General features: G+C 37.2%; 1 protein-coding gene across 10 annotated transcripts in view; it reads left to right on the top strand.

The window, feature by feature from the left end:
* Positions 1 to 15,401, top strand: part of NPRL3 (NPR3 like, GATOR1 complex subunit) — a 124,546-nt gene that overhangs the window by 61,418 nt on the left and 47,727 nt on the right. For all 10 annotated transcript variants that reach the window (XM_074196978.1, XM_074196979.1, XM_074196975.1 and 7 more), the window contains one exon: positions 14,550 to 14,687. In XM_074196978.1, coding sequence (XP_074053079.1) covers positions 14,550 to 14,687 — 138 coding nt within the window. The remainder of the gene's footprint in view (positions 1 to 14,549; positions 14,688 to 15,401) is intronic.

Here is a 15,401-nt window from a genome sequence, read left to right as displayed (position 1 = left end):
TGATGTGGGAGATTAGTCTAATTAAGCTGAATGAAACTCCCTCTGAACTTTGATTTGAGATCTCACAAATGATTATTATAAGTGGAAGATTTGAATTTAAGAGCTTCTAAAAAGTTGTTAGTGCAGTCCAGCCTTTAGAACATTTTGCATTCCATGTTTGATTTGGTGCAAACTAAGAGCAAGGTTCTGGGTTTGTCCCTGTGAAAAGACCTGGAAAACTGCCCTCAAAAGAAACAGACACAAACTGTAATACATTATTAGAATATGATGAGTACTGAGGAAGGATCTGGTGAAAATATGCTATGAGAGATGAGAAGAGAAATAGAAGACTTCCAGCTGTGGGGTGGAGACAAATCAGGGAAAGCTTCTCAGAGCAGGGGCCTATGGCAGAAGGAAGGGGAAAATTTAGCACATGGAAATTCTTTTTATTACAAGACCATTGGTGCTCCCAGACCACAACATGCCTTGGTGGAGATTTTCTTGCTCTGGAATTCTTTCCTTAGTCTGAGTTAAAATAGCTAACTTTTATATTGTACCTATTGTGTTTATCAGGTACTTTTGATCTTCATAACACCTTATTATCCATCCCTATCTTACAGATGAGGAAACTTAGGCAGGCAAAGATAAAGTGATTTATCCAGAAACACACAGCTAAGAAGTATCTGAGGCCATATTTGAACTCAGGTCCTGACTTTCCACTGTACCACCTAGTTGCCCCTTTTGCCTTCTCTCTTTGACTTTCCCAAGTGTCCCTGGCACAAAGCAGGTGCTTAGTAAATGTTTTTTACATGCATGCCCACATTCATTTTTCATTTGGTGAGATCCTAATATGAGCCTACCAGCCTAGACAGCCTTGGGAAGGGAGGAAGAGGATGGGGCAGCCATGGCTCTCAGCAGGCAGAGGGGAGGGTCATCTGGGTCTCATCAAGGAGCACCTGTGGGAGAGGAGGATTCTGCTTTGTTCTGTTACCTCCTACCTGTGGGGGTCTCAGACCTGCCACATACTTCTCTTAACCTCAGTTTATCTCTGGATCTATAAGGCTCCCAGGCTCTGATTAAAACTCAGCCTAGGAGTGGCTAGGTGGTGCAGTGGATAAAGCACCAAATCTGGTCTCAGATACTTAATAATTACCTAGCTGTGTGGCCTTGGGCAAGCCACTTAACCCCATCCTAAAAAAAAAACCACAAAAAACTCAGCCTAACTGTTAATTAGAAAGTAAGCCAGGGTGCTTCCCACTTCTTTCTGAGGAAATGTTTCTGAAGCTTATCTGACAGTGGAAAGATTGAAGGGATTAAGTTGGGTCGGCTGTTTTCCGTGGAGGATGGAGGCTGAGATGCTGACCAAGTTTAGTTTCTGGAGGGAGCCCGAGCACTTATGGCAGCACAGCTCCACCTAGTGGTAGTCTCTTTGAACTCACCATCACATCACTACTGGCAATTGGTAGGGTCATTGCAAACCATTAAATCATGAATTTTGGGTTCATAGTATTCTAGAGCTGAAGGAGAACTTGCTGACCGTCCAATCCATCTTGTTTATTATACAGAGGAGGAAACTGAGGCTCAGGAATAGTCTTAAGTGTGCCTAGATGCTACATAGAGAGTTCATTGCAGAGCCTAGATTTGAACATGGGTGTAAGGATTCCAAATCCACTCCAAATTCCACTATTGCAGTGATATCTCTTTAACTCATCCAAGTAGAGGAAAGGCCCTCTGTGCTCCCCAAACTTATTTCTTTCCGTGTTAGGCTATATCCTCATCTGCCTATTCCTGAATCTATTATATATATTGTGTGTGTGTGTGTGTGTATGCAGAGCGAGCAAGAGATATTATATATAGTATAGTGTCATCTATTATAGGTGTGTGTATATAAATATGTCTTTTTATTAAATATATGTTATATTTGTATATATATATTTTATGTGTGTTATCTTGAATATATTGATATGTATATATGTTCTCAGTGTTCAGAAGTTTTGCTGTGTGCCTGAATTATACCAATAATTTGATGGCTATTTTGAAGCACTAGTCCTGGGCTTCAGAGTTCTCTCAGACCTCAATGCCAGTCAAATCTAAAAGTCATAAAGGAAGAACCGAGCTCAAACTGTTAATAAAGGATCAAGATAAATAATAATAAAGCTGCTCTGGGTACAGACAGTTTTCTGCTGCGAACTCTGATAAGCAAAATGTATTAGAAAGAGCAGCATCACACCTGCTGTCTGAGTGTTGTGGTACTGCTCACTGTGCCTCTCAGGTTCTTCATCTGTAAATGGAAGTGACAGAGAACTCCCACACTCCTTCCTGGTCTGCATTCTGATTCCCTTGTGTTCTCTTTGGGGTGGTGTGAGGATAAAGCAGAGGCTGTTGGACTAGGCAGGAAATGTTCTCACTCCCTCTTTCCCCTACTCTCCACACTGGTGGTAAATATTCTTGAGGAACTGTTTGACATAATTGGTATGATGAGTGGAAGAAGGGAAGCAAATCATCTTACCTCCTCCTGAGCCTGCCTCTGAGAGTGCTTTGTTAACCTGTTGTTAAAATGTTGTCTAAAGAGAAGCTATTATTGATTTCCAGATGGAAAGGAATGATAGCTCCTTATCCATTTCCTCTTGTTTCTATTGTTTCATCACCTGGAGTCTCAGTGTTCTTTTATTTAAATTGGGAATGATAATGAGATAGATCTGGCATTTGGGAAAACAATTCATTTTAAAAGTCTCTAGGTTAATAAGCATGGTAGGTTCAATAGATTCAAAATTAAAAAGAGTGTTGCCCTCTCCCCAGGGCTATCCAGTAGAAGCTTTCAGATATCATATGTGCAGTACCTGGGGTAACTCTATTTGTGCTTTGGCATACTGCCTGCGTACATATTGTCTGGATGGAGGGTGCTAACTTGGGAGGCAGTGAATTCCCCATTTCTCAAGTAAACATTTTGAATCTGACCATTTTTTTAGGAATTGTACTTCAGCTAAGGATTGATCTTAACCACAGATGATCTCTCTGCTTCCCACAAATTCTAGAATCCTATGACTATGACTTTGAATCTTCTTTTTAGACTATCATACATTCTTTAATCTTTGCAAAATTTGAGCCAAGTATTGTGGAGTAGGGAATTCGTATGCATTCAGAGCAACCTGGCTTTGCTACTTTATATTTTAAGAAGACCAAGAAGAGGGGTGGCTAGGTGGCATAGTTGATAGAGCACCAGCCCTGGAGTCAGGAGTACCTGAGTTCTAATCCGGCCTCAGACACTTAATAATTACCTAGCTGTGTGGCCTTGGGCAAGTCACTTAACCCCATTTACCTTGCAAAAATCTAAAAAATAAAAAATACCAGGAAGAGGTAAGGAGACAATCAGACAGAAAAGAGAGAAGAAAGACAAGAAGATCCACGTGCTTTGCCGTAGACCATGAGTTTGGCATTTTAAATTCCTAAGCAAGTTCTGACTTTGTATTAAAGAATGTAAACGTTTGTATATGTTTGTTTTTATATATAAAACAGATCAGACAACATAGTGTTGTGATGACTGGTGCTCCCAGCATCACACCCAAGTGCAAAATCATCTGTTGAAGATCCTGGATTTCTCTGCAAATCATCCCAAGACACCATATTATGGGCCGAGGCTTTCAATATGCTTACATAGTTATTTGAAGGCTTGGATCCACTCCAGAGGGGCCCTTCCTGCCTTTGGCATGAAGTTACAAGTTTATTTCCTACAAAGCCCTTTCAGACAATGCCATTAATACCAAAGGGAATGGAAAGAAAAACACTAAGGATCAAACAAACCATTTAGGCTATAAAGTCCCACTCAGCAGAGTGGATTATGAGCATTTAAAATGACAGTTAAAAAGAAAATATTTCCTTCTTCACCTTTTTTACTCTTCCTTGTGACCCCTTCTGTGTCAGGTTTTGCTGTTTACCTTGTTGCTATGAAGGGTTTCAAGGACTTTCTCAGTAGCCAGCAGAGAACTGAAAATCACATTCTCCTCATTCTTTTTATGGTCTGGAGCAATACTTTAATTGGTGTTTCAGCAGTGTTTTGGATGGAGTATAAAGCCTCCAGTTTCAAGGGTACATTCCTTTTCAGTTCAATATTTGTATGTATTTTCTAGTTCAGAATCTTTTTGTGGAGGGACAGCCACAGTGCAAATTACTTGGAAAAAGAAAAAGACAAATGCAACACTTAATAGCAACTAGGTAGAAAACTTTGGTATATTCTTTCCTCACTGAGGAGAGAACTTTGTCAGCTGGAGTCCTGCAGGACTCCAGCTGACAAAATTCTTCCTTACAGCTACTCAGAGAGCTGTCCTACTCAGAGTAAGACAAGTAGTATTTATTCCTGTTTTACAGTTAGGAAAACTGGAATTCTTTGAAATGAAGTGATTTACTTAATGTTCCATGGCTAGTAAATGGTGGAGCTGAGACTCAAACCCAGTTCTTTTAACTTCTTTCCAAGTGCCATGCTTGCTCAAAGGTGCTATTGTTCTTTGTTACTTTATTGCTCCAACAGTGAAATGAGATTATAATACTTGAAAAAAAAATGACTTCATATCCTTTGACAGATAGGATAACCCCCCAAAATAGTACTCAACCTTTTCCTTCTTTAAAAACTCTCTATCAGGGCAGCTAGGTGGTGCAGTGGATAGAGCACCGGCCTTGGAGTCAGGAGTACCTGAGTTCAAATCCGGCCTCAGACACTTAATAATTACCTAGCTGTGTGGCCTTGGGCAACCCACTCAACCCCACTGCCTTGCAAAAACCTAAAAAAAAAAAAATGTATAACTGTTTCCATATATGTAAGTATATAAGAGGAGAGTGTTCCAAAAGTCACAGTGCAATTTTAAGCTTTGAGAGCTTTGGAGTACTTTGTATAAGTATGTGTGTGTTTAAAAGTGATTATAATAGCTGATACATATATTGCTTCAAAGTTTGCAAAGCATTTTATATTATCTCATTGACTTCTCTTAACAATCTATGATAGATACAATAGTATTTATTTCCTGTTTGAAAAAACTTAAACTGAAAAGTTAAAGGGTTTATCCATGATGTAAAACTCATTCTCTCCTTTAATTTTTATTTTATTTTTTATCAATTACATGTAAATAAAATTTTTAACATTTTTTAAAAATTTTGAGTACCAAATTCTCTCCCTTCCTCCCTTCTCCCCTCCTAGAGAAGGTAAACAATTTCATATAGCCTTTACATGTGCAGTCATGCAAAACGTTTCCATATTAGCCATGTTGCAAAAGAAAATGCAGACAAAAAAAGAATAATAAAGAAAATAAAAATGTACACTTCAAAATCCATTCAGATGCCATCAGTTCTTTTTCTGGAAGTAAATAGCAATTTTCATCATAAGTCCTTCAAAATTATCTTGGATCATTGTATTACTGAGAATAGCTAAGTCATTCATAGTTACTCATTGTAGAAATTGCTAATACTGTATATAATATTCTCCTGTTCTGCGCATTTCACTTTAGCATCTTTTTCATCATTTCTTTTTTCTTTTCAAGTTTTTTTTTTTTTTACAAGGCAAACGGGGTTAAGTGGCTTGCTGAAGGCCACACAGCTAGGTAATTATTAAGTGTCTGAGACCAGGTTTGAACCCAGGTATTCCTGACTCCAGGGCCAGTGCTTTATCCACTATGCCACCTAGCCGCCCTTTTTCATCATTTCTTATAGCACAATAGTATTCCATCACAATCATATACCACAACTTATTTAACCATTCCTCAATTGATGGGCATTCCCCCAATTTCTAATTGTTTGCCATCACTAAAAGAGCTGCTATACATATTTTTGTACATATAAGTTCTTTTTCTTTTTTAAAAAAATCCCTTTGGGGAGCAACTAGGTGGCACAGTAGATGGAGCAGCAGTCCTGGAATCAGAAGGACCTGAGTTCAAATCAAGATCTCAGACTAATTCTCAGACTCAAAATAATTACTAGCTATGTGACCTTGGGCAAGTCATTTAAGTCTATTGCCTTGCAAAAACAAAAAAAATCTCTTTGGGGTTATAGACCTAATAGTGGTATTTCTGGGTCAAAGATATGCAGTTTTCTAGCCTTTTGGGCATAGCTCTACATATTCTTCAAAATGATTGAACTAGGTCATAACAATGCATGTGTCTCAACTTTCCCACATTCCTTTCAATATTTGTCATTTTCCTTTTCTGTCATATTAGTCATGCTGATAAATATTAGGTAGTATCTCAGCTTTTTAAGTTTGCATTTCTCTAATCAATAGTGATTTAGAGCATATTTTTGTATGATGATAAATAGCTTCGATTTCTTTTTTTCTAGACTCTTAAGTCCATTATGTTCTTTCCATTACATCAGCTGCTTCCCAGATGATCACTTTTGTTTGCCTCTTCTTTTTTTTTTTAGGTTTTTTTTTTTTTTGCAAGGCAAATGGGGTTAAGTGGCTTGCCCAAGGCCACACAGCTAGGTAATTATTAAGTATCTGAGGCTGCATTTGAACTCAGGTACTCCTGACTCCAGGGCCAGTGCTCTATCTACTGTGCCACCTAGCTGCCCCTGTTTGCCTCTTTGAATGTAATTACAGATTTGCTTTGTGCTCATTAGAGGAAAGGATAAGGATTTTTTTTTTTTTAGCTTTTTGCAAGGCAAATGGGGTTAAGTGGCTTGCCCATGGCCACACAGCTAGGTAATTATTAAGTGTCTGAGACCAGATTTGAACCCAGGTACTCCTGACTCCAAGGCCGGTGCTTTATCCACTACACCACCAAGCCGCCCCAAGGATAAGGATTCTTTAAAATACTGTATAGAATGTAAGTTTGAAATGACAGGACACATATTTGATATTTCCTTGACTCCTAATTCTGGAATCTTCAGATGAGTGTTTGAATTTTGTTTAAAATGAGACATCTGTAATAGAAAGGAGTTCACCATTTCCATTTAGTAATCTTCAATCTATTTAACAGAATGAAAAAGAAAGGTAAAAGGTATCTATTGAGCAGCCAGGTGGCCCAGTAGAGTGCTGAAAGTCAGGAAGACTTATTATTTTCATGCATTCAAATCTGGTCTTAGAACTAGCTGTGTGACCCGGAGCAAGCCATTTAACCTTGTTTGGCTTATCTGTTTCTTATCTGTAAAATGAGCTGGAGAAGGAAATGACAACTCTAGTATCTTTGCCAAGAAAACCCCAAAACAGGGTCATGAAGAATTTAATAAAACATTGTTTAATTTTTCAGTTGTGTAATAATACCACAATGGCAGAAATCATAGAAATTAAAATTGAAACCCTTATATGGTTCTCACTTAATAGGTTTCTTATTCTCTGCTTTGTTTCCTTAAGAAGCTGAAACAATTTTTCAGAATTTAGCATAAGAGCCACAGTCCTTATTATGCCCAGAGGGCAAATTAAAACAACTCTGAGGTACCACTTAATACCTATCAGATTAGCTAATATGACAGAAAAGGGAAATGATAAATGTTGGAGGGAATATGGGAAAATTGGGACAGTCATACACTATCGGTAGAATTGTGAACTCATCCTACCATTCTGGGGAGCAGGATGGAAATATGCCCAAAAGCCAATCTGATAGGTGTGAGGTGGTACTTCAGAGTTGTTTTAATTTGTTTTTCTCTAATTAAAAAGTGACTTAGAGCATTTTTTCACAGGACTGTAGATAGCTGCAAAAGACAATTCTAAAACAGAGAAAGAACTATTGAGCCTGAATGTAGACCAAAACATACTATTTTTAATTTTTAAAATTTGTTATATGTTTTTCCTTTCTCACAACTTTTTCTCTTTTGTTCTGATTCTTCTTTCACAACGTGACTAATATGGAAATATGTTTTAACATAATTGTACATGTATAACCTCTATCAAATTACTCACTCTCATTTAAAGAGGGAAGGGAAGGAAGGAAAAGAGAAAAATGTGAAACTCAAAATATTACAAAAAATGAATGTTGAAAACCAAATATGTAATTGGAAAAAAAATTTTAAAAACAAAAAAATAGTCGCAATCCTGAAATACTCCAAACCAAAGATAAGCACTGCTCTGAGAGCTAAGGAATAGCCTACAGCATGACTTTATCAGGTCCAGACATGTTTTATTAATGCTCATTCCCTGATGAAGTCAGGATCAGTGTGTTTAAATATAGGAACTAGGGGAGAAACCCATGGATTTCCCCATCATACTCTTGAACCTTGTTAAATCCTATCATTATATACATTCATCCTCTAAAGGACTTTGTTAAAAAGGAACAATAGTCTATTTTTCCAATCAGGCCCTCAGGTCCTATAGTAATACTCAGTTTTATTAATGCAGTCCTTTGGGAATGTGGACATTAAGGCTAGATCTGTTCCTTCTCTCAGATCATGTGATAACTTACATTAGCTTCACTTTTAGTTTAGGTCTGTGATCACTGAAGGTTATTTTGCTTCTCTGGAGAAAAACATCAGGTTAAATAGCCTGATGGAGGAGAATCATTAAAAAGAAGAGACTGCCTTAAAATCGAGAGTTGACCTAACATAGATGTCTAATTAAGATTTTCAAAATATCCATATGCCTTGGTTATCAAACACATTACACAGGGAGGGTATAGGGTATAGTAGGAAGCGCCCTCAATTTGGAGTCAGAAGATTGCTTTGGCTACATCATAGCATCGCTTTGGGTTCATTACTACATCACGGATCTATGATTTAATTATTGTGAATTTGCCTACATATCTTAAGAGATGGTCTTTGTAACTTTCTGTGGCTGAAAATTTCATTTTGTATGTTCAGTCTTCTGGACTCTGAATTATGGTCAGTCTTTTGGTCTCTGATTTTAGCAAGTTTGGTATTTGGACAGCAGATGTTCAAGCCTTAGATTAATACTTGAAGTCTTTCTCTCTTGATATGACCCAAAAGAATTTGTATTCCTTTGATATGGTCTTTGACAAACCAGAATTAGCTCCATGAAAAGTCCTTTAATAGGAAAATCATTAATCCTTTTTTCCCTCATCTGTAAAATGGGAATAATACATCACCAAAGAGGCGAAGTTGGGTGAGGAAAGTACTTTTTCAACTACAAATGCTATGGAAATCTAAGTTCTTATTTATACTTTGATTATAGGCAAGATCAATTGCCAAAGTGAATCATCTAAAAAAAAATTCTCATAATAATAATTAGCTTATGTAATAAAGAGCTTTCAAAAATTAGGATTTGGGGATGCTTTTATTTCTCCTCTTTCTGATATTTTTGGGAGGCAATTTAGTGCAGTGAAAGAATACTTGATTTGAATTTGTGGGATTGTAATTGGGCCTAGTTTCTTCATCTGTAGAATATGGATCCAATCCAAGTGAGATTGCAGCCTCTCTCTGAGAAAAGAGAGGTGATTTATTTTTACCTGTAATTTAGCTAAGCACAAGATCTTACCAACTTTATTGATGTGGGTTGGAAGGAAGTTAGGGGAACCACTGGCAATGAAGAAAGAAAACATGGGTTTGGGATAAAAGATAATATAACTGCTCATATTTATATACCCCTTTCTGTTTAAAAATGGAGACTGCATATGTTATCTCATTTGATCTTCATACTTTTCTAATAAGATAAGTCATAAGAATTTTTTTTTATAGATGAGACATTTGGTGCTACAGGAAGTAGTGATTAGACAGTCAGTCACAGAAGCCAGTAAATGGCAGAACTGGGATTTAAAATACAGGGTATACCAAGTATTAAAACAGTTTTAAATTTTTATAGGATTTCAGATTTTCAAACAGGTATGCTTTCAGGTGCAACATTCTGATTTTCCATACCATAGTTCATTCTTGATAATCTGGGTTTTCCTATCTACAATTAACTGGTCAGACAGTGTGCCCCTGACTAGATGATCAGTGTCTTTGTTGAATCACTAGAACCCTGAGTGTCCTTTCTTTGATTTTTCTCAGTTCTTTCCAGGCATGGTGCAAAAAGATATATTGTGCTTTTTTCTACAGAATACCTGTCTTGTTCTTTGGTGACATTCACATTCATTGGTTCTGCATTTCTTCAGATTTCTGACTTTGGAATTAGACAAGGCAGTTATTGTACTTAACCTCCAAGTGAAACAAAATAGGATCTAAATGACCCTTAGTCTTTATTTTCCCAGATTTGGGCTTCAATACCTGAGCAGAACAGGAAATATTTTCTAATATAAGCACCTTCTATCAGAAGGACTGATATAATTTAGTCACAAGTCTAGTAATGTATTTTAGAAATGATATTGCAGAGAATCTAACTAGAGGAATTTAAGGGGTGGCTAGGTGGCGCAGTGGATAAAGCACCGGCCCTGGAGTCAGGAGTACCTGGGTTCAAATCCATTCTCAGACACTTAATAATTACCTAGCTGTGTGGCCTTGGGCAAGCCACTTAACCCTTTTGCCTTGCAAAAACCCAAATAAATAAATAAATAAATAGATAGATAGATAAATAAATAAATAGAGGAGTTTTCCATTTCTCTAATGGATTTAGAGAGAGGAGCTATAAATATAGACACATATAATTATTGTTACTTAATTGATGATTATGTATAAAACCTAAAACTTAATTGCTTTTATTTTTTTAAGTATTTTTTAAAATGAATCTACTCCTGGGGAAGCTAGGTGGTGCAGTGGATAGAGCACTGGCCCTGGGGTCAGGAGGACCTGAGTTCAAATGTGGCCTCAGACACTTAATAATGACCCAGCTGTGTGGCCTTGGGCAAGCCACTTAACCCCATTGTCTTACAAAAAAAGAACCCAAAAAACAAAATTAATCTACTGCTATTACCCCTCTCACCCTCTGACAAAATAAACAAACAAACCTTAAAACCACACTCTTCAATACCTGTCTATAACAAAGGTAATTCTTACATTAGCCATATCTTTAAATGTATATCACTTTCTGGATTCTAAATTCATCACATTTTTCACATTGAGCAAAATTTTTCAGCTTTTTTTTAGATTCATAAGTTTATAGTTGCTCTCAAAGTTGTTTTTCTTTATAATATTTTCATTGAACAAATTCTTTTTTTTTTTTTTTTTTAGGTTTTTGCAAGGCTAATGGGGTTAAGTAACTTGCCCAAGGCCACACAGCTAAGTGTCTGAGGCCGGATTTGAACTCAGGTACTCCTGACTCCAGGGCCAGTGCTCTATCCACTGAGCCACCTAGCCTCCCCTGAACAAATTCTTCTCCAGCTTACTTCACTCTGCATTATTTCATAAAAGTCTTCTCAGTTTCCTCTAAAATTGTCCATATAAAACTTACTATCAAAGTTTTTCCCAAGACCCTGCTTTAGACATATTCTACAAGCAGACTTATCTTTACTGATTATTCTATGGCAAAGACATTGATGATGATTATGTTTGTCCTTCTTTCTCAAGGAAGAACATGATATCAGGGATTTGGATTTGAGTGGGGGGTGGGGAGGTGTTGTACTAAGTCACCAGCTTCACTTTCTCCTCCAGAGCCATCTGGATCCAGTGGCCAAATATGAAACAGGATGACTGGAGATGGCCTGGATAGTACATAGCTAGTCTTTAAGTGTCATGTGTCTAAGGCTGGATTTTAACTTCCATCCTCCTGATTCTAAGGCCAGTGCTCAAGTCACTGGGCCACCTAACTGCCCAGCAGAGGCATTAGGAATGTTCTTTTAAGAACATTTTATCTCATTTTTGTATTATCAAGTAAATTTACTCTCTTCCACACAACCTTGATTTAAAAGAAAAAAAAAGAAAACAAAGCCCAAAAGAAAAAGAAATATGTATTATCAAAGAAAACAAATTCCTACATTGTTGTTGTCTAATGTCTCATTCTTTAGTTGGAATTCATCACCAGTCTGTTCATCTTCAGTCCTTCATTAGCAATGTTTTTTGTTGTTCAGTTACATCCACCTCTCTGGAACTCTGTTAGGATTTTCTTGGCAAAGATAGTGAAATGATTTACTATTTCTTCAGCTCATTTTACAGATAAGGAAAGAAGCAAGCAGGGTAAAGTGACTGAGGCTGGATTTGAACTCAGGTCATGACTTCAGACCTGACACTCAATCTCCTGCACCACTTAACTTACCCAGTGTTCTCTGCTACACTTAATCTCTGTAAAAGAATAGGGGGAAAAAAGAGAATAAGAGAATATTAGAAATTACCAAGCTGAACCTACCTACCCTATGTGACCTTCTTGTCATTTTCCTTCTACTGTGCTCTTAATCATTTCTGCTGACTTTTCTCTGCTACCAATTTGGGTTTGTATATTTGTTATAATTGGTTGACCACTACTGCCTAGGGTGAGCTCTATTCCTAGCATGTAACTACAGCAAGATGGCTCATTTGTATTTCCTGTGTATTTCTAGGTTAGAAGACTTTCAGAACTGAAAAAAAAAAGTGAACAATGGATTGAGTGTCAGGCCTAAAGTCAAGAAGATCTGAGTTACAATCCAGCCCCAGTTATTTCACCTTGTTTGCCTCTGTTTTCTTATCTGAAAAATGAGCTGAAGAAGAAAATGGCAAATCATTCCACTACCTTTGCCTAGAAAATTCTAATGGAGTCCCAGAGAGGTGGAAGTGACTGAACAACAAAAAAGAAGCACTGAGATAGAAATTTAGAGACATAGCTAGTTAGCCAGCTGAAATGGATTTCTAAGGACTCCTCCACTCTAATGTCATTAGTATGCATATGAGAGCATCTCTATATGGGTCCTACTACAAGTGTCCTCCCTTCTTTGTGGGTAGCTAAAAAGATTGTTGGGGATTGGCAAAATAATCCTTTAATATCTGAGATCAACTTGTATAATTAGAGATGGCTCATTTCTCAATGTCTCAAATGAAAGGTGGAAACAGAGTCCAAGCTACGAGGGACCTTTTTTTTTAACTTCTAACAATTAGAACTATGCAAAAGTAGAATGGCCTATAAAAAATAATGGGTTCCCTTTTAATGGATATTTTTCAGGCAATGGAGAAACACATTTTGGGATTCTTTTTAGAGTAAAGATAGGACTTAGATGGGCTTTTAGTTCCCATCCATTTCCAAGATTCTCAGATTCTTTGTTGTCCCTTTTACCTCAACCTCTTCCTCCCTTTCACTCTTCTTCCTTGCCATAAAATGGCTTTCCAAGGTCATGGTTTAATTGGAAGAAATCTGAATTAAGCTAAATATTTTTTTGACTTTATATAGCTACAACTAAAAGGTATAGGAAATGGACCTGTCCTGAATGCATTAACCAAATCTCCATTCTTGGCTACAGGCCCTTTTATGAATATCCCATTCAGTCTCAAATGCCACTCAGACATCCTCCCTCAGTTGTTGTTCATTGTAATTTATATAGCTCTATACATTTCTAGTCTGAATCCAAGATCCACTGTCTTGGAACTCATTTTACTACTCTGTATAACTCATTGTTGATTCATCTTGGGGTTCATTTTCTGACTATCTTATTTTAGGTTCCACTCATTCCACATTCTTGCCATCCTTGTGGCTATATCCATTAAATCTTCCTTGCAGGTAGTTAGTATAACTCATGTGTTAAATTTCTAAGACAAAGAACCATATTTCTCTTTCTTGTTGCATCTCTTCCTTGTTACATATCCTAAAAATAACAGGTATTAAAATAATACATTCTGAACATGAAACTTGTCAGGTTATATCCTGTCAGTATACATCCCCTTGAGGGGTCCCCTTCTCCGCTGCCCCCCCCCCAGAGCCTAGACTAATTTTTTGTTCAGGTCTTTTCTCATTTCAGCTTTGGGCCAGTTTTTGCACCTTATACATTATAACAGGCATGACACATCCTTTCCATACTATAATAGGTGCTGACTGCTTCAAGTATTTGAAGGACTGATTTGTGAGAGAGGAATTGTAAGAGGGATAGTTCTAATGTAGTTACAGAGAGAAGAACTAGGAGCACTAGCTCAACATTGTCCATTTAAATGGAGGCTTGATCCAAGAATGCATTTCTTAACAATGTATGCTACCCCAGAATGACATAGACTGCCACCAGAGGGAGGGGGTTTTAGATAAAGGCTTTGAAATTCTTTGAAGATTCTGTGTAGAACAGATGTTGAAATCGTGGTTAGTGAGGCAAAAACCAGGCTCTGATGAGCCCAGTAACCAAATGTATTTTTTGTACCAAGCATGTACTCATTCTCCTCATTGGTCTCCAGGGAAAGTAATGATCAAAGATTTTCACAGTTGATTTTTTCAGCATTGTTACTGAACTCTAGATTCCAAGGCTAGAAATAAAGAATGGCAGTGATTGCTGTCATGCATTTTTCTTTTTTCTTTTTTTTTCATTTTCCAAGGAATAACAGTCTTTCTCCTGTGGTTTTTCTATAGTAGGGGAACAGTGTAATATCCACTTTCATGTTTCTTCTGACAAGCAGGAGCAGGTTGAATGAGAAACAGAATACCCAGGTTGGGATTTAATTTTTGAAATTTCAGCAAATTGGTTTTTGTAATATGCTGAACATGTAAAAGGAAATTTCTTGTCAAAAACCATTTAAGAAAGTCATGCTAAAAGGACCAGACAACCCATGTACAGTTTGATGCATCAGTACACAAACAACTTATTGTTATATTTGATTTTCTGCAGTCTCTGCACCACCGGCGTGGTACGGTTACACATCAACAATTGGCTGGAAGTGAGCTTCTGTTTGCCTCATAAAATCCATTATGTCGCAACAAATTTTATACCTCCTGAAGCCATTGAAAGAAGTCTGAAAGCTATCCGGTAACTACATGTTGTTCTCCAAGGGGCTCATTCTCCCACTTCTCTCCAGTAATTCCTAGATCATTGTCATCCTTTATGACAATGTTCTCTAGTCAGAATGCTTTGCTGATTTTATTATTTGTGAAAGCTATTGGACCTACAGACTAGGTACTTTTACTCCCCTGCTTCATACTTCAGAAATGAGAAGTAGGGTTCTGCCATTTGTTGAAGTCAAAATGTGATAGGATTTTATTTCAGATGAAGTAATACCCAGGACTGGCAGAAATGCCTTTCCTTTTGTTCCTTCCTGATGCATTCAGGGTGAGTTTAGATCTTTTTCTGTGATTTCAGCCATAGGCTTAGTGACCATTTGTTTTTTTTTAATCATATAAATATTTTATTTGTTTTCCAAATACATAGAGCAGTAGTTTCTAACAATCGTTTTTTTTTGAGATTTTGAGTTTTATAATTTTTCTCCCTCCCTTCTTTCCCTCCCCCTCCCCCCACAGAAGGCAATCTAATATAGGCTTTACATTTGCATCCATGGTAAGCATAATAAATCAAAGTTGAACTTGTGAGAGAAGAATCAGATCCAAAGAGAAAAAGGAAACTATTAGAGGTAGCTTACATAAATCAACTTTTAAAAATTAAAAATAATGATCTTTGGTCTTCATTTAAACTCCACAGTTCCTTCTTTGGATACAGATGGTATTCTCCATCACAAATCCCCTAAAA

This window comes from Macrotis lagotis, chromosome 8 (assembly GCF_037893015.1).
Source record: "Macrotis lagotis isolate mMagLag1 chromosome 8, bilby.v1.9.chrom.fasta, whole genome shotgun sequence".
Taxonomy (NCBI): Eukaryota; Metazoa; Chordata; class Mammalia; order Peramelemorphia; family Peramelidae; genus Macrotis; species Macrotis lagotis.
Note: the sequence above shows the minus strand (reverse complement) of the source record. Positions and strands in the feature narration are given on the sequence as shown.